General features: G+C 45.5%; 1 protein-coding gene across 1 annotated transcript in view; it reads right to left on the bottom strand.

Annotated features, from left to right (window-relative positions):
* The window catches only part of KDM3B (lysine demethylase 3B), a 1,298,224-nt gene that overhangs the window by 1,169,227 nt on the left and 109,349 nt on the right, over positions 1–19,648 (bottom strand). The window contains exons 3-4 of the mRNA XM_086931831.1: positions 13,103–13,216; positions 8,125–8,230 (exon numbers count right to left, since the gene is read on the bottom strand). Of these exons, the coding sequence (XP_086787957.1) occupies positions 8,125–8,230; positions 13,103–13,216 (220 nt within the window). The remainder of the gene's footprint in view (positions 1–8,124; positions 8,231–13,102; positions 13,217–19,648) is intronic.

Here is a 19,648-nt window from a genome sequence, read left to right as displayed (position 1 = left end):
ATTGCATGGTGGCGAATCTGTTTCTTCTCCACAATTAGCCTTCCGAAACACTCAATTCACCCTATACATGATGAAAACCCCTCAAACGAATGTCAGCACAAGACTCCCTAGATCATCCCTCAGAAACATTATTTATAACCAATGATATCACCTGATCTTCAGACATGGCAGATTCCCACTCTGCTTTGTCAAACGCCAAAATTTCATTGCAACTGATTCCAAAGTCATCATTCTCCAAATCCTCAACTACTGACTCAACCGGCATTCTTGACAAATAGTCTGCAACTACATTTTTCTCTCCTCTGACATATTCCATCTCAAAATTGTACTCCAGTACAGACAGGATCCACTTAGATATTCTGGGAGTTACATTTCCTTCCAAACCTCTTCCCCCCCTTAAATGTACAAGGGGCTTATGATCCGTCCTCACACTGAAAGGCAAACGCCAAAGACAATATCTGAAATGCTTGATTCCCCAGGTGCAAGCGAGAGCTTCCCTCTCAATAACGGAATGAGAAACTTCAGCTCCCTGAAGCCTTCTTGAGGCAAATCCTATGATCCTCTCCACACCACCACAAATCTGGGATAAAACTGCACCAATTCCTACAGCAGTCGCATCTGTGGTAACTAAAGTTTTAGCTTTAACATCAAAATGATCTAGTATCAGTGCATGCAAAATTCCTTTTTTAACACACTTGAATGCTTCATCACAAGCCTCATTCCATTTAAATGTAACACCATTCTTCATCACTCTTAAAGGTTCCACTACATCGGAAAACCCCTTTATAAACTTTGAGCAATATACAACTAAGCCCAAAAAGGTTCTAAGCTGATCTTTGTTGGATGGTGTAGGAGCATTGTTAATTGCAGAAATTATACTTTTCTTAGGCCTGATGCCAAGACCAGATATCTCATGGCCCAGATAAGTCACTATCTCGTTTCAACTGGCGCTTTTCCTTCTTTATGGTCAAACCACTACTTTCCATATGCTCCAACACTTCTGTCAAGACCTTATCATGATGCTCACAATTCTTCCCAACTATCAACACGTCATCTTGGAAGCATAAGACATTCTGCATTCCAACCAAAACTTGTTGCATCACTCTCTGAAACACCGCCGAGGCAGACGCCAATCTAAAAGGCATCCTACAATACCTAAACGCCCCCAGCGGAGTCACAAATGAAGTGAGATGTCGAGATTGTTCATCCAAGTGTATTTGGTGATAAGCTGCAGACATGTCGATCACGCTAAAAATCCCACCACCACCCATTGCACTCAACATCTCAGAAATGTTCGGTAATGGCTGCCTATCCACCCAAATGTTTCTGGTAAAGTCCTCACAGAGCCGAATCTTAGCTCCACCATCTTTGGGTGCGACCACAGTGGGCGCGAGCCACTCCGAGGCTTCAATGGGCTAAATTATTCCCAAATCTAACAATTTATCCAACTCATCTTTGAGAGGGGTCCTCATTAAATGCAGCACATTTCTAACCTTATGAACTACCGGGACCGCATTCTTCTGGAGTATGATTTTGTGCGAAAACCCCTTTAGTTTCCCCAAATTCTCAGAGAAGACATTAGGAAATCTTCTCATAATGTCAATCTCAAAACTGTCTACATTGAACAGAAAGTGAAGAAACTGGTACAGCAGCATTAGAATTTAACAAAATACCTCAATCCTTCTGGTGACGCCAACCAAGTAAGTTAGAACCTTGTTTCGTCAAGTAAACTCGTCCAAATACTTTCCTGTTTGAGAAACTTATCACCATCCATTTGAGCCCGAGAATATCTATAATCTTACCACTATAACCTACTGCTTTAATATCTGGCGCCCCCCAGGAAGCAACATCACCATCTTTCCCCCAAACTTCAATGTACATATCTTTGGATAACAATGTATAAAGGTTTCCAGTATCAATTAACATTTTAACATCTCTGGTTTGAGGATGCTTCTCATCTCTGCTATCAAAATTAATCAAACAGTGTGGTTTTTCTAATTTATCTGTACTTTCCGTGGGTATATCAACAAGAGATACAGGGTCCTGGATACAATTCTCATCATTGGGTAACCCATCAACACATAGCATCAATTCTTGAACATTTTCGCAACTATCAACCTCATTGACATATTGCGTTTTAGCATTACAAACTTTTGCTAAGTGACCTCTTCTGCCACACCCTTTACAAATCGCATTTCTGGCCATACAACGTGTACTCGACGCGATATGCCCAGGAGCCCCACACCTGTAACACTTCACTTGACGAAAATTCCCTGGTTGTCCAACATTACTTGGACGATATCCAGGAAATTTATTAGTAGATTTAGAATCAAATTTTCCAGCAGACTTAACTACTTTAGTCTCATCAACACTAGCCTTAAATTGAGAACTCTTTTCACTAGGTTCAGTCGCTTTTACAGTATTATCTTTAGATACCACCAAATTGGTACACTTGTCCATTTCTTTAATCCATAGGTCAGCATTTTCAAGACCTTTAGCAATTTGTATTGCCTCTTCTAAAGTACAGTCTTTTATAAGCAACTTTTCTTTTACTCTTTTGTTATTGGTGCACCTAACTATCTGGTCCCTAATTAGAGAATCACTTAAATCTTTAAATTGACAATTTAAAGATAGTCCCCTTAAGGCTACAACGTAGCTTGCAATGGCCTCATCATTCTTTTGTACGCGACAAAAGAATTTGTGTCTTTCTTGGACAGTATTGATTTTAGCTACAAACCTTTTCTCTAACATCTGCATACTCATCGTGTACACATTAGTGGGTTGACCATTTCCTATACCCAAAGATATCTCTGGTAAATCTTCCTAAAGTCTCCTACCTTCTACTCCTAAGTTATGGAGTAAAATCGCCTGTTTGCGAATTGGTCCATATTTGTCTGCACCAGTAGCAAGAATATACGTCAAGAATAACTTTTTCCACTCTTTCCATGGCACAGTGGGCTCACCAGGAGTAGGTAGAAAGGAAGGAGGAGCAGCTAATGTTTGATCAGCCATAACTAGGGAAGGAAATACAATAAATACACAGCACTTACACTACTGGCTATAAACAATATGTATCAGGAACCAGAAACATCAAAAGAAGTGCAAACACGAATAAATGATAATTAATAAGTTTTCCCCACTACTTCTTCACTCTCCCGCTTCTCATGTTAATTCATTCCATTCGATTCATGCCGATCCAAATTGCCAATCGTTCGCTCGTTCGCTGCTAGTTTCCGTTGTTAGAGTTGTTGCCTCTGTGAAACGCCGTCTTAACATGCGGTAAATCAAAATTCTGGACCAAGCTAAGATGGCCGCCACGTACGGGTCACGTTTCTGACGTTCCTTGACCCGTGATACGTGATGATGACACGAGAGGCTTCAGTCAAGCGCATAGATCGCGCGGGTGGCTTCTAGGATCTCCAGATGACGGTGACAGAGTTCGGAAACAGCACGCTCAAGTAAGCGGTTTAAGATTTCAAAGAATGCACATAGGTTGCACAAATGAAATTTTACAAAAAATCGGCAAAAACGAGGAAACTAGGAAATCCACGAGTCGTTCCTTGTCCCATACAAGGAAGTAAAATAGACAAACAGTTCTATAGTATAATCAAGTGACACAGTACTTGGAAATTTCACTGTCTCTCGAAAATTTTCTTGTAAATAGGTAAATCGAAGAAGTAGTTCCAAATCCTCAGAAAAGCAGAATAAATAAATTTACATAAGAATGAACTCCCATCCAAATCCAATGGAATTTCAATTGAAGGAGTAAATGTATACTACCAGCTCCAGGTAGGATCATCCAGGGGTGGAGGTCAAAGGCAATCTGTCCTCTGCCAGAGTAGTTCGTCCCTCGTCGCCAGTGTAAAGATGAATCCAATACAGTAAAGTAGATGGAAAAAGCTTGACTTTAATAGGCATACATGAAGAGACCTCCAGCTCCTTCTCTAGCTTCTTCTTACTGGTCTATACTTCACAACATAACATTCTGAGCTCCTAGCAACCCGCTCAGTGTTCCATTAAGCATAGATCCTTACAGTATCCCCTTCCTCATACTCCCCAGTGTTCCTCGCTCTGGCCTCCGTGTCCTGAGCTATTCCTGCGTCCCCTTCTTCCCCATCCACTTCCATAGGTGACTGGAGCCCCGCTACCAATGCACCCCACGCTCTTGCTGCCTCCAACGCCTTATCATTGGAGGTACGCCTGGCTAGTTGCAGACAGTGTCCCTTCACTGCTCGCCCAGTTCAAGAAACTCACCCTCCATCTTTGAAAGTTAGGTCCCGCTCTCGCCTTCCAATGCATGGTAAGCTCCCTCTTTGCCATCATCAAACCCAAATCGTAAAACTTGCTATTAATTTTAGTGGTAGGGGTGTGCGGGAACCGAAGCAAAAGGCAAGTTCCCATCTCCACCTCCAGTGTACGCTCCGTTACTCGGTTCAAACACGCTGCCACTTCTGTCCAGTAGGATCCCAGTCCAGCACAGGCCCAAAACATGTGGCCAAAAAGCGTGGAAAGGTAACAGGGTGCCGTCCCTGTACAGGTCCCGATCATGTGGACCCCGCGTTCTTCCCAACCGGCCAGTGCCGACCATTCTCCTCCAAGTGGGAGGGCGGTGCACATACCCAGGGGAATTTCCAGGGAATACGGGTCAGTAAAACCCGCCCGTTTCTGGCTTCGCAGCCAGCAAAGTCGGAGGGTGCGCTCTTCAAGAGTGAGTTGGTCCAGCCTAAGCACTATGAATGACAGAACATGACGGGGGAATTACTCTGCCCTGCGGCCCGTCTGGGCCTCTAAACTCTCGGGCTACGGCTTGTGTGAGCCACTGCAGCTGTGTCACTAAGTAGTACCACTCCAAGTCTGGGACCGCCAACCCTCCCTCCTCTGTAGGCCTAGTCAGGGTGTTCAACGCTACTCGCCTTCTACCTGAGCCCCAAATAAACCCTGTCATCAGTACTCGGAGCGTCTTGATAAAGGACACGGGCATCCATACTGGCAAAGTACGAAAGTATAGCAACCGTGGGAGTGCCACAATCTTTAGAAGCGCTATCCTCCCAGCCACCGAAAGAGGTAGGGCTCGCCAAAACCCCATACTACCTCTGAGCCCCCTCATCGCACCGCCCACATTTCCCTCCAAAAGGTCGGAGGGGACATGATCTATGCGGACACCCAAGTATGGTAAGCACTCTGGTTCCCATCGTAGGTCCCCTAGCGTCAGGAGCTGCTGAGCGCCCGGGGTCAAGGGAAACAGGCAGGTCTTATTCCAGTTTACCTTTAATCCCGGCAAGTGGCTAACTCCTGGAGAAGGGCTCGAGTACCCCGTACAGAGTCCTTTACATCTGCCAGATACAGCAAAAGGTCATCCGCGTATAGGGATATGTAATGAGTCTCACCACGTAGCAAGACGCCTTCATAGGATCGTCCCTGCTGTGCATGCGCTGCCACTGGTTCGATTGCCAGTGCGAACAGCAATGGAGATAAAGATTAACCCTGACGGGTGCCCCTCTCCACCAGGCACGCCGGAGATACTGCGCGTCCTGTACGTACACTGGCTGTGGCAGAATCGTACAACAGTCGGGTCCAGCGTATGAAAAGATCTCCTAAGCCAAACTCCTTCAGTACCCGGAATAGGTACGACCACTCCACACTATCAAAGGCCTTTTAGATATCCACCGACAGTACCACCGCTCCCGGCGATCCCTCACCTCTTTCCCCCATGATCCGTATCAACCGCCGTATACATGTCACGGTATTCCTGGCTGGGATGAAGCCAGATTGGTCTGGGTGTACTAAAGAGCACATGTGATCTACAAATCGTGTGGCTAAAATCCTGCTCAGGATCTTGTAGTCTACCGTGAGCATCGAAAGCGGTCGGTACGCCGACCTAGATGTGGTGATTCAGCCCTTCTTCAGTAGCGACACTATGATCGCTTCTCTGGTGGACAGGGACACCCTGCCCAGTTCCCACGCCTCACTGTACACTGATTGCAATTGCGGTGCGAGGACCTCTATATAAGTTGCGTAAAACTCCACCGGAAGGCCATCCGCCCCTGGCGTCTTTCTCCTGGCCATGTGTTTAACCGCTGCCCTTATCTCTCCCAGCGAAATAACTGCTCCTAAATTTGCACCCTGCTCTGGCTCCAGTCGTGGCAATTGTGCTGCTTCTAGGAAATCATCAAGACCACTGGGCAGTTCCCTCAACCTACTTTGGTAAAGCAACGTATAATAATCAAGAAATTGGTCATGGACCTCTTTCTGCGAATAGACCAGGCCCCCTTCCGGTGTAGACAGCGACACTATTGGGGTTCCCCTGATAGCTGGGTCGGCCAGCCAAGCTAAAAGCGATCCTACCCTGTCCCTCTCAGCGTGAGCACGTACCATATATTCTTTATAATCAAAGCAGCAAATGCCTATTTGAGCCTGTTAAGGGCGGAGAGGACAAGGGTAGTTGCCTGTTTGAGCCTGTTCAAGACTGACCAAGGACAGAAAAGCTGCCCAATATACATAACTCCTTTATGCATCTATATACTTTTAATGTACTTATGGATCTATTTATTTATCACTTTCTTCTAATTTAGCATTTCCAATGCACTTCCCTATTTCTCAGCCTATACTTCACTCAATATATCCTCTACATCCACTCATTTAACCCCATACCACTACTATGATCCCCAAAATAACCTTTTCTAGACTCTCCTACTCTACCCCTCCTTGCATCATCTTACACCTCTTTTGCTATACCGATCCCACAAAACAAACCTTTCTAAACTCTTGCCTCTTTTTTACCCCTCCCCAACCCTTCTCAATCCAAATAACTGACTAACATATCCACCACTAAAATTACTTTCATGTTTCACCAAACTAATTCAACACTAATCCTGATAGGTTCCCGAGTAGCGTGCTACTTGCGCTTTAAAACCCCATCAGGGGTAGCAAGCGCTACATAAATACAAACCTCTTTCCCTTCACTATCCCGCCACCTACCCTTCTCTACCTAAATAACTGAACATATCCACTGCACAAATTTCTTCATATTTTACTATACTAATTTTCAACACTAATCCTTTATGAGTTTCGGAGTGGCATGCTACTCGCCAGAAAAGCGCTTCAACATCCATCAGGGGTAACAAGTGCTATATGAATGCAAGCCTTTCTTCCCCTTTTATCCCTTCGCTATTCTTCTCACTCCAAATAACTGACTAATATCCACCACTGAAATTACTTTCATATTTCACCATATTAATTCCCACTAATCCTTTTTGGGCTTCCTGAACAGCATGTTTCAACACCCCATCAGGGGTAACAAGTGCTATATAAATACAAACCTTTTTTCCTCCTCTATCCTTCTGCTATTATTCCAAATCCAAATAACTGACTAACCTATCCATCACTTAAAATGTACTTGCATGTTTCACTATACACTAACTCAACACTAATCCTCTATGGGTCCAGGAGTAGCATGCTACCCGCCAAAAAAAGCGGGTAAGTAAGCGATATATAAATGCAGGCGTAGTAAGCGATATATAAAGGCAATTACAATACAACTCGAACCTCAGCATGACTGCATTGTATTGCGTACAATACAAAACTAACTTGTGGTGCAGCACGTACATTCCCAGAATTCAGAAAGATGATGGAAGGCAAATTATGAAAAACTTTGTTTAGAGATTTCAAATGGCAATTTAACACTACAGTTTGTGCAGTTTATTGAACAAACACAAACGTATAAATTAAATACAAAATGAGAAAACCATCAAAAATATTTCTTTTGAGAAACAACCACATTATTGCTTTAAAAAAATGTTGCTCCTTAATACCAAGCCCTGTGTGGATATTTTAATACTTGGAAAACATAAAAGAGTTAAAGAACGACTTTCAGGATGTCACACAAATCGGGAGAGATTCTATTTATGAACATTTGGGAAAATCCCCTGTGATCTTCCATTTCTGTAATAGTGTACCTTTTGCACTGTTCGATGTAATGGCAATTTGGCTGGTACGAGATTTTTGCCCTAAACCATTCCTGCTGGACTAGATACTTAGTCAGGAACTAGGGATCAGCATGAATTGAGGAAAGGAGTCACGGAAATCAATTCCCAAATACTGGCTATGATGAAGTCAAAATCTTACCTCTGCTAAAAATCTCCTGGAGCTTCTGTTCGCTCAAAAAGGCAGTGACCGCATCACTAAGGATTGGCTGCTCCTGAAGCACCAACTTCTGAGACTCTGTCCCAGCCTGTAAAAGAGAAGCAGTGAGTAGCGTAGCACGTAAAGGCAAGCGTTGGTTGCTTCAGTGGACAGATGTAAGAAACATCCCATCACTTTATTTCAAGCATTTTTCAACTGTCTAATCAGGTCTTTTAACTGCCAGGGCATCCTATGAGACTACAAAACATGTGAAACCTAAATATGATTTATAAAGGAGTTGGGCATTGAAAGGTTGGGGTTTGATTCTACCCTCAGAAATGCATAACATCAAAACTATTTTACCACCGCTTCTCCAATTTAGGCAGCATTAGATCAACTAAAAACTAACATTTGTCTGCATGTGACGAACTGGGAAGGCTCCTCATCTACCATGAGGGAATGTCCCAGCTGCCCCTCCCTGGCTCCGCCCCCCCCCTCCCCCCACGTTCCACTTAAGACAGTCATACTTACGCGCAGCGGATGCGAGCAAAAGGTAAGCCCGTCTACGCCCATCCACCCCTGGACCGCGCCCAGCGCCAGACCCCCTGGCCCCCGCAAAATCCACCCCGCCCGCATAACTTACAACGCCGCAACCCTCTTAGCACTCAACCCCGGCCGACTTCCAGACTGCCACCAAGCCGCCCCAGGACACACCCATGGACCCTTCACCTGCCACTCCTGCAAGTTCGACTGCATCAAGACCCACACCAAATCCACAAACTCCAAACAGAGCTCCGACACTAACCACCTGAAGTGCATCCTGCTCAACACCCGCTCTGTCCAGTCACGCCATTGAACTCTGGAACCTACTCGACACCACATCGCCGGACGTCGCCTTTCTTACAGAAACCTGGATGAACACCTCATCAATACCCGACATTGCCATAGCCATCCCTGACGGCTACAAGATTATCCGTAAGGACCGCATCAACCAAACAGGAGGAGGCATCGCCATTGTTCATAAGAACACCATCCGCATCACGACCAGCTCCGATGACATACTCACAGCCGCCGAACACCTTCACTTCCAGATCCACATCGACCCCAAGACCACACTCAGAGGCACCCTCATCTACAGGCCACCAGGACGCCACACACAATTCAGCGAAGACATCACTAACTTAATCAGCCCACACGCCCTTCCCTCCGAGGACTACATTCTACTGGGAGACCTCAATTTCCACCTGCAAAAGAACAACGACAGCAACACCACCACCCTTCTGGACAACCTCGCAAATCTCTGACTCAAACCACTTGTTGATACCCCCACCCACTATGCCGGGCACACGCTCGACCCAATCTTCACCTCCAGCAAACACATCTCCTTCAATCACACCACAGCACTCCATTGGACAGACCACAGCTGCGTCCACTTCAACTACAAAAAGACTACAACCCACAACCAATTCCCCGCAGAAACTGGAACAAAATTACCACCGACCAACTCTTCACATCACTTCACCAAAACCCTCCTGCAAAACATTCGGACCCAAACCTTGCAGCCACCAACTTCACACAATGGATCACCATCAGCGCTGACGAATTAGCACCCATGAAAAAACATCAAATCAAGCAAGGTAGCAAAAAAGCCCCCTGGTTCAACGATGACCTTAAGAAATCCAAGAAGATCTGTCGCACCCTCGAGAATGCCTGGAGAAAAAACCCAACCACTGACAACCTGGCCATCTTCAAGAACGCCACCCGCAAACACCACCAACTGATCCGATCCACCAAGAAATCAGCATTCAAGGATCGACTCGACAACAACGCACACAACAGCAGGGAACTATTAAACATCGTCAAAGAATTTACCATCCCCACCGCCGGCACCAACGACATCACTCCCTCCCAAAACCTCTGCGACTCCTTAGCCTCATTCTTCCACAACAAAATCGCTGACATACATAACAGCTTTGAAAACCTCCTCCAACAACCTCTGCGCCTGGAACCCAATCACCACTGACACCATCCGCCTGATGAACTCCTTCCACTCAGGATCGCCAGCCGGCCCATGTCCCCACCACATTTTCAACAGAGCAGACTCCATTATCGCACCCCATCACAGAGACGTCATCAACTGCTCTCTCAACTCCGCCACCTTCCAGGAAAGCTGGAAACATGCCGAACTCAGCGCCGCCCTCCTGAAGAAACCCACAGCAGACCCCACTGAACTCAAGAACTATTGCCCATCTTGCACCTCCCATTCCCTGCCAAAGTCATTGAGAAAGCCGTCAACAGTCAGCTCGCCGCCTTCCTCGAATCCAACAAATCCCTCGACCCCTCACAGTCCGGCTTCCGAGCCAAACACAGCACCGAGACCGCCCTCATCGCAGCAACAGACGACATTCGAACACTAGTAGACAACGGAGAAACAGCTGCCCTCATCCTACTTGACCTCTCCGCAGCCTTCGACAGTCTGTCACAGCACCCTTATTCAACGCCTCAGCAACGCCGTAATACAAGGAAAAGCATTGGACTGGATCATCTCGTTCCTCGCTTGAAGAACCCAGAGAGTCCGCCTCCCCCCTTTTAGATCAGAGGCCACCGAAGTCATCTGCGGCGTACCACAAGGATCATCACTCAGTCCCACCCTCTTCAACGTATACATGAGTCCTCTCGCATCCATCGCGTGCCAACACAACCTCAACATTATCTCCTACGCAGAGATCCTCTCCCTCACCAAAGACCCAAATACCGCCAAAACTAACCTACACAAAAGGGATGAAAGAAGTAGCTGAATGGATGAAGAACAGCCGTTTAAAACTGAACTCTGACAAAACGGAAGTCCTCATCCTAGGATCATCCCCCTCCGCCTGGGACGACTCATGGTGGCCACCGGCCCTGGGAAATGCACCCATACCTACGGACAACGCACGTAACCTAGGCTTCATCCTGGACTCCTCCCTCTCGATGACCAGACAAGTCAACGCCGTCTCATCTTGCTTCAACATCCTACGTATGCTCAAAAAAAACCTTCCATTGGATCCCCACGAAACAAGAAAGACGGTCACCCACGCACTGGTCACAAGCCGACTGGACTATGGAAACACCCTTTACGCCGGAACCACAGCCAAACTACAGAAAAAACACCAAAGCATCCAAAACGCCTCAGCCAGACTCATACTAGACATCCCCCGCCAAGCTCACATTTCCGGTCACCTGAAAGACCTCCACTGGCTCCCCGTCAACAAAAGAATAACCTTCCGTCTCCTCACCCACGCACACAAAGCCCTCTACGACCTTGGACCCGAATGCCTCAACACGCACCTGTCCTTTTACACCCTCACCCGCCAACTACGATCGTCCAATCAAGCCCTCGCCGCAATTCCACCCATCCATAGATCCACCATGGGGAAGATCCTTCTCCTACTTAGCGGCCAAAACCTGGAATTCTCTCCCCACCCACCTCCGCCTTACACACAACCACCTTTCCTTCAGAAAACAACTAAAAACTTGGATATTTGATAAGTAAGTACCCCCCTCCCTCAAGCGCCTTGAGACCCTCTGGGTGAGTAGTGCGCTATACAAATGCTAAACTTTAACTTGAACTTGTCAACACTTCCGTCTTTGAGCCACCTTCTTACACCCAGACTCCATTAGTAAATGAAATCTCATCCAGCTGCATAATGTATGAGAGCGTAAACTCAGACCCTGCGACAAAACATTTATCATTAGGCCTCGGCAAGAAATTACACAGGTAACAGACCCACATCTTGGATCAGGAACATGAGTGGCTGGGTCAACAAAGGCTAGAATCAACAAGCTTGGCAACTTGCAGCACAAGCTCAGTAGCTCTCCACCTGCTCTTCAGAAATTTCAACCTGAGTCTTCCCAGAAGAGGTAATTCAACAATACTCAATCTACTCAAAGAATCTGTCATGAAAAGAGAAACGTTATCAACAAATATGATCCTCCCTTCAATAGGGCATATATTTGCTCTCTTCACACATCCTAGGATATGCTCTTCCCAACCCAATCTAAAATGTGCTCTAGCTTTTAACACTTATCCAGAATGGACAGTTCTCTTCCTACCCATTAAGTATTTGTTCCTCCCCTTTCCATACCCAAATTATGATCTATCTTCCACTTCAATAAAGTGGGTCTCTTTTTCTACTCCCAAACAAGATGTCCTTTTCTCCCCATTTAGGAGCTCTTCGTCTGATGCATGGCTAGCTATTTCCTCCTCAACAGCCAGGATATGCATTTCTCTTCGGATATAGGATCTGTACCCCATTCTCTGCATTCAAGACCTGTTTTCCCTTTGTTGCATTAAGGATGTATGCTTCCCTGTCCTGCATTCAGGCATGTATGACCATCTCCATATTCAGGACATGACCTGCCCTTCTCAACATTCAAGATGTACGCTACCCTTCTCCTCATTCAGGACGTGTGCTACTGTTCTCCACATTCAGGATGTGTTCTCCAGTATCAGGACATGCTTGGTTTGAAACCCAAACCAGCAGGTTTGCATTCATGACACTCATTCTGGGTTAAATATTTTATTGGCCCTTCCAGAATAATTTTCGACCTATCCAATGCCTCCCATTCACAGTGTGGTCTTCTACTGGATTCAGAAAGATCTTTCATTGAGAATCCATCTGCTGGCGAAATGTAGCGATCTGGATAATAGTTCAATAATAGCAGAAAGGATAGCCCAGGTAGCTGGGATTTAAATGTATGCAAGGGCACTGATCTGGAAGTCATTTTTCGAATCCTGGCAAATTATACTCCGCATTCTGATATTAGTAAATAGAATACCACACTTTCGTTAAGAGAAACACCAGCTATTTACAGGAGTTTGCAAGGCAGAGATGAGGTATGAAGACCTAAATAAAAAACATGCAATTATTACTATACACTGCAGATCGCCCAGACACTTGAGCATTTGAAGATTTACATTAGTCCCCAAGTAATAAAATACCTGAAAGAGACGCAGGCCACTGGTGTCCGACAAGAAGCGCAGATCTCGGTCAATAAGAAACTCAACTGGCACCACCGATCCAATACCCAGCTTATCCACCAGTGGAGTGAATGTCTGTGAAGAAGAATATTCAAACATTTGAAAGCCACCAACAACTGAATAAAGAGGGAACACATGTGCCCACTAATTAAATCTTTCCAAACACATTTTCTATGTACGAATCTACTGTTGAAGGCTTCCCACTCAAAGTGCAACAATGTAAATTCCATTCTGCTAGTAGTGTACTGGTTTATTTGATTTGAGTTATGGTGTTAAGTATAATACAACTGTAATCAGTAAAACGTTGCTAGAGGTGCACTGCTGCCTAAACCACCATCCACTGGGCTGAGTTACATTTATTTGCAAAGAATATCCGCCATTCAAGTGGCCTCCAAGCATTAGAATGTAGATGAGCCAAAGGAGCACGTTAAGCTGCAGAGGACAGTTAACTAACAAGTTCCTGCTGATGACCATGCTTAATTTGAGTTACAATCCTCCAAATGCAGGACAAAACGCTCCAGCATGGATGGCCACTCAGAGAGCTTTACCTCTTGCTCGCCTCTCAAAGTGTACTAGACACGGTTATTGATTGGACTTTTACTGCATCTCTATCCATGGTGTGATGCAGCTTCAAGTCTATACTCCAAAATTGTTAATGTTTTTTTAAGCTGATATGCACTAGCATAATGGATTGCAGTGCTTAAAATCAGAGTAGACATGCATGATGTTATGCTCTGAATAACTAATAAACCTCTAATTTCACCACGTAGAAATAAAATAACCCTGAAACAAAATAAAGTTATCTCATCTGGCACAGAATATAGCATTACGAGTTTCCTGGAACTAGTTAACCACGCAGGAAGAGAACTCCTAACACAAACCACGTCCATACCCAAGCCGTGCCTAGCTTACAACACTAACCAAAGATCCTTGCATTGGGAGGAATAGAGTTTGTGATAAAGAGCGTTAAAGTCCTTGACACAAGGTGGGAGCCACTTTACAAAGTACGGACAGAAAAAAGACAATTTACAGTGTTAGTGGGATTTTCTTTTTTACTTTAACATTGTATTAGGTATTTTCATTTGCACAAGAAAGATTCATACAGTAATCAAATTAAAAAAAGCGATAAGTAAACAATGGTACAGTGTGTTCCGTTTATCACCCATGAACCAGCTGTATGTCAATATCAACAAAGTCCCTTATGTAGCTTCGATGATAATCTAGTTCGAGGGGTAGTAGTAGTAGAGGATGCGAGGAGCTGGGTGCCAACTTTGTTAGGTGTCAGTGGCTGTCAGCAGAAGCTCGGCGGTCAACTGGGATTATACTTAGAGTTAATATGATAGAAAGAGAGAAGGAAAGAAATTGTGCTATAAAGGAGCTAAGGGGGAGGGAGATATTTTAAGTGCTACAGTTTCCCATTATCTACTTTGAAGTGGAGTCGGTTTGCAAGTAAGCATCTAGGGTGAACCAAAGAAGTCTCGATTTTCCAAGATTGAAGTTTTGATTGAGGATAATATTGTCAGTGCTTCTGAGGAAGCAGAACCAGGCACACCAGACATGGGATTTTAACATAGAAAATGGATTGGAAAGGGAATAAACATGCAATCTGCAGAGTCTGAGTTTAGGCAATGGGTAAAGTTTATATCAGGGCTTTAATAAAGTGCTACTTGAACTCCCTCTTGAAGGCTAAATCTGCAAGTGTCCAGTGGAGGAGTTATTGGACAATAGTCGATGGCTGCACGGGGTGACAATACAGGGGCACACTGCCAGAATCTTGCAGAAAAAATAAACGTTGAAGCTAGCAATGCTATTATAGGGCTTATTGTTTATTAGAGGTCCACTTGAAGACTACTAACAAACAAAAAAACATTAAGGGGATTAACTTTTATAAAACGCTTCAATCGATGACGCATGCAAGTGCTTAAAGGGTCAGAGCAGTGGCAATGCTGGGCAAAAGATTTCAAAAGTGTGTGCTTGTATAGAGTTGACACAGGGCTTTAAGTGGACCGGGTCCTGTTGGTGCTCAGCACCGGCAGTTCTATAAAGCAGGTGCTGAGACGTCTCCCTAGTGGGCTCTCCCTTTTTACCCTTAACCTTTGTGGGAAAAAAAGGAATATGCTACTTACCAGTATGCATCTGTTCTTGGCATGTAGGGCTGCTGACATTCATATCTGTGCATAGATCGCCGCCTGGTGTTGGGTCCGGATGATTGCACTTTGTTGTCCTGGAAGAGTCTTCAAAGTATCACGAGATAAGTGGCTCCTCCCCTGGACAACAGTGCGCATGAGCATCCTCTCTATCCTCAGATTGTTTTTCGCCATTGTGGCAGAGATGGAGTATGATACAGTAAGTGATGTCCATGCTAGAAAGTAATAGTGAATGCTACAGCTGCGACAGGCACCGGGGAGGAGGGTGGGCGATATGAATGTCAGCAGCCCTACATGCCAAGAACAGATGCATACTGGTAAGTAGCATATTCCGTTCGAGGCATGTGGGCTGCTGAATTCATATCTGTGCATAGAATGTATAGCAGTCTCTCCCCTAGCAGTGGTTGCCTGTGCCAGCTGCAGCAGTCTGAAAAAGAGTTTTGAGAACAGCCTGTCTTACAGCTGCTTGGAGTGTACAGCTACGCAGTAGTGTTTGGTAAATGTATGTATGGTAGTCCATGTGGCTGCTCTACATATCTCTTCTAGAGGAATGTTTCCTAGGAAAGCCATGGATGCCCCCATTTTGTGTGTGGAATGCGCTCTTGGGGGAACTGTTACAGTGCGTTTAGCTTTAATGTAACATATTTGGATGCACTTAACTAATCATCTAGCTAAACCATTTTTGGAAATGGGGTTGCCTTTGTGCTGCAGTGAAAAGGCAACAAACAACTGTTTTGTTTTCCTGAAATCTTTTGTCCTGTCTATGTAATATAGGAGAGCCCTCTTAACATCTAGTGTGTGTAGAGCCCTTTCAGGTACTGATTGTGGATTTGGGAAGAACACTGGCAGTTCTATAGTTTGATTGATGTGGAAGTGGGATACCACTTTTGGCATGAATTTAGGGTTTGTCCTAAGCAAGACCCTATTTGCGTGAATTTGGATGAATGGCTCTTGGATAGTTAGGGCTTGCAGCTCGCTAACTCTTCTAAGCGAAGTAATCGCTACGAGAAAAGCCACCTTCCATGTTAAAAATTCTATTTCACACAAGTGTAAAGGTTCAATAGGTGGTCCCATTAGTCTGGTTAAAACGACGTTTAGGTTCCAGACAGGTGAAGGTGGGTGTCTTGGGGGGGGATCACTCGTTTGAGCCCCTCCATGAATGCTTTAATTGCAGGCACTCTGAATAGCGAAAGGTGCTGCCTGTTTTGAAGGTAGGCTGCTATGGCAGCTAAGTGTATCCTTATGGATGTATAGGCTAGATTGCAGCAGTGTAGGTGCAAAAGATAGCATATGATATTTTGTGTTGATGCGTCTAGTGGGTTTATGTCATTGTTGTTACAATAAATGACAAAACGTTTCCACTTTGCCGCCTAGCTTGCTCTTGTTGTAGGTCTTCTTGCCTCCTTGATAATGTTCATGCAATCAGGAGGTAAGTTTAGGTAGCCAAATTCTAGGACTTCAGGAGCCAGATTGCAAGGTTCAGCTGCTGTGGATCTGGGTGCTGAATGTCTCCATGGCTCTGCGTTAGGAGACTGGGTGTTAGTCGTAGTCTTTGATGAGGCACCACGGAAAGTTCTAGGAACGTGGTGTACCACGGTTGCCTCGCCCATGTTGGAGCAACCAGGATTAGCGTTATGGAGTGCTGGCGCAGTTTGCGTGCCACTAGCGGTATCAACGGTGCTGGTGGAAAAGCGTAGGCAAATTTGCCTGACCAGTTCATCCATATTGCATTGCCCTGAGACTGCGGGTGTGGGAACCTTCCAGCGAAACTGGCACTTTGGGTTTTCTTTTGTGGCGAACAGGTCTATCTCTGGTTGTCCCCACTGTTGGAAGTATGGGTGTAGCACTGTGGGATGAATCTCCCACTTGTGCACCTGTTGGCTGTGTCTGCTGAGCAGATCCGCTATTTGATTGTCCTTGCCTGGGAGGTGTTCCGCCATGAGAAATAGGTTTCTTTGAATGGCCCACTTCCACACGCTCTGAGCTAGATGTGACAGCTGTGGAGAGTGTGTCCCCCCCCTGTTTCTGTAGGTAGTACATTGCAGTCATGTTGTCCTTCCGTATCAACACGGTCTTGTTGCACAAATGTACTTTGAACGCTTTCATGGCCATAAGCTCCAGATGTGCATTTTCTTTTGCCGAGTGGTCCATAAGCCCTGCACTGTGTGGTGGAGGACATGGGCTCCCCACCCTATCAGGGATGAGTCAGTCGTCAACACTATTTGTGGTACAGGCTCTTGGAACAGTCGTCCCTTGCAAAGGTTTTGTGGATTCCACCAATGCAGAGAGTTGTATGCACGACTGGTCACCAACACTAGGTCGTTCAATTGTCCTCGAGCCTGGTTCCACTGACGTGCTAGGCACCCCTGCAGCGGACGCATGTGTAGTCTCACGTGAGGGACTATGAAAATGCATGAGGCCATCATGCCTATCAGTTGCATAAACACTCGGGCTGGGAGCCTGAACCTTTGGATTAGCGTCTGAATGCTGTTGATTCTGGCAGAATTTGGCTGTGCTTTTGCTGCCAGAGTGTCTATTGTCGCTCCCAGGTATTGTTGTATGTGGGCAGGCTGAAGATGGGACTTTTGGTAGTTCAGCGAGAAACCTAAACTGTGCAGGAGGTGAATAGTGCGTGACATGTGGCTGGCACATTGCTGGGCTGACTGGGCTTGTATTAGCCAGTCGTCCAGATATGGATGGACGTGAATATGCGGTCTTCTCAGATGTGCAGCTACTGTCGCTAGGCACTTGGTGAATACCCTTGGGGCTGTTGTCACCCCAAAAGGAAGGACTTTGAATTGGTAGTGCTGATTTTGTATTGTAAACCTGAAATATTTCCTGTGTGCCGGGTGTATCGGTATATGGAAATATGCGTCTTTGAGGTCTAGTGTTGCGAGTAAGTCTCCTTGATGCAACAGTTGTAATACCTGCTGTAGAGTGAGTATGTGGAAATGCTCTGATAAGATGTATTGGTTTAGGGGCCTGCGGTCCAAAAGTGGTCTGAGAGACCCGTCCTTCTTGGGGATTAGGAAGTACAGCGAGTACACCCCTGTACCCTGGTGTTCTAAGCGTACTAGTTATATGGCCCCTTTTTGTAGCATGCTGATGACTTCTTGCTGCAAAAAGTGTAGGTGTTCTGCGGACATAGGACGGTGTCTTGGAGGTATGTTGGGTGGTGTGGAGTTCAATTCTAGGCAATAGCCATGCTGGATAATTTGCCTCACCCACCTGTGTCTAGTTATGTTTTCCCAGACTGGCAGAAACTGCTGTAGTCTTCCCCCGACCGGTGTTACATGGTCTGGGGGTAGTGACAATAAGTCACAGTTTGGAAATTGGTAGAGGATCTGGTGGTGTTATTCCCTCGTCCTCTACCCTTGTTGTTATTGCCACGGTATCCTCCTCTACTGTTCTTGTTGTAGGTGTTTTACGTGTTCCCTTTGTTGTATGAGGTTTGCTGTGTTAAGCTTCCTCTTGCAGCTCCTCTGTTGCTGGAGCGACGAAAGGAGCAGCCTCTGTATTGTTGTGACTGCAAGGCTCCCATACACTTGGCTGTCTCGGTATCCTTCATTTTGTCTAATATTGTGTCCACATCAGGCCAAATAAAAAAATCAGGGTTTACAGGTTGATTGAGTAAAGTGCTCTGAACCTCATTCTTAAACCCAGAGATGCGTAGCCACGCATGTCTTCTGATCAGGACACTGGTATTGATAGCCCTGGCTGCTGTGTCTGCTGCATCTAACGCATATTTGATGGAGGCGTTAGATATTAGCTTTCCCTCTTGTATTAGGAACTCTGCCTGTTCCTTATAAAGGTCAGGTAGATGCTGGAGAATTTGCTCTAGTGTGTCATAGTGTGCCCTGTCATACTTGGCTAACAGGGCTTGTGTGTTTGAAATTCTCCCTATGTTAGCTGCTTGAGCAGCTATTCTTTTTCCTGAAGCCTCCAGAATCTTAGACTCCTTGTCTGGAGGCGGAGCCTCGCCAGAAGTTTGCTAATTAGCACGTTTACGTGCATTGAATACTACCAAAGAGTCTAAAGGCAGCTGTCCCTTAATGTATGTAGGGTCCACTGGTGCTGGCCTATATTTTCTCTCTATTCTGGGGTTAATGACCCGTGCCCAGGTTGTTTCTTTAAATATGTCCCCTGCAGGTTTAAGCACCCCTTTTAACATTGGCAATGTTTTGTTTTCTCCGAAGTGTTGAAAGTGTCAAAGAGAAAGTCTCAGTCAATGGGATCTGCATGCATCTCCACCTGGTGATTGTATGCTGCTCTTTCTATCAGTGCATTGAAAGCAGCTGTGTCCTCTGTAGGCGAAGTCTTAACAGGGTATGCAGTATTGTCTGGAATTGGCTGAGAGTCT

The sequence above is a fragment of the Lissotriton vulgaris genome, chromosome 7 (assembly GCF_964263255.1).
Source record: "Lissotriton vulgaris chromosome 7, aLisVul1.2, whole genome shotgun sequence".
Classification (NCBI taxonomy): domain Eukaryota; kingdom Metazoa; phylum Chordata; class Amphibia; order Caudata; family Salamandridae; genus Lissotriton; species Lissotriton vulgaris.
This window is presented reverse-complemented; position numbering and strand designations above follow the sequence as displayed.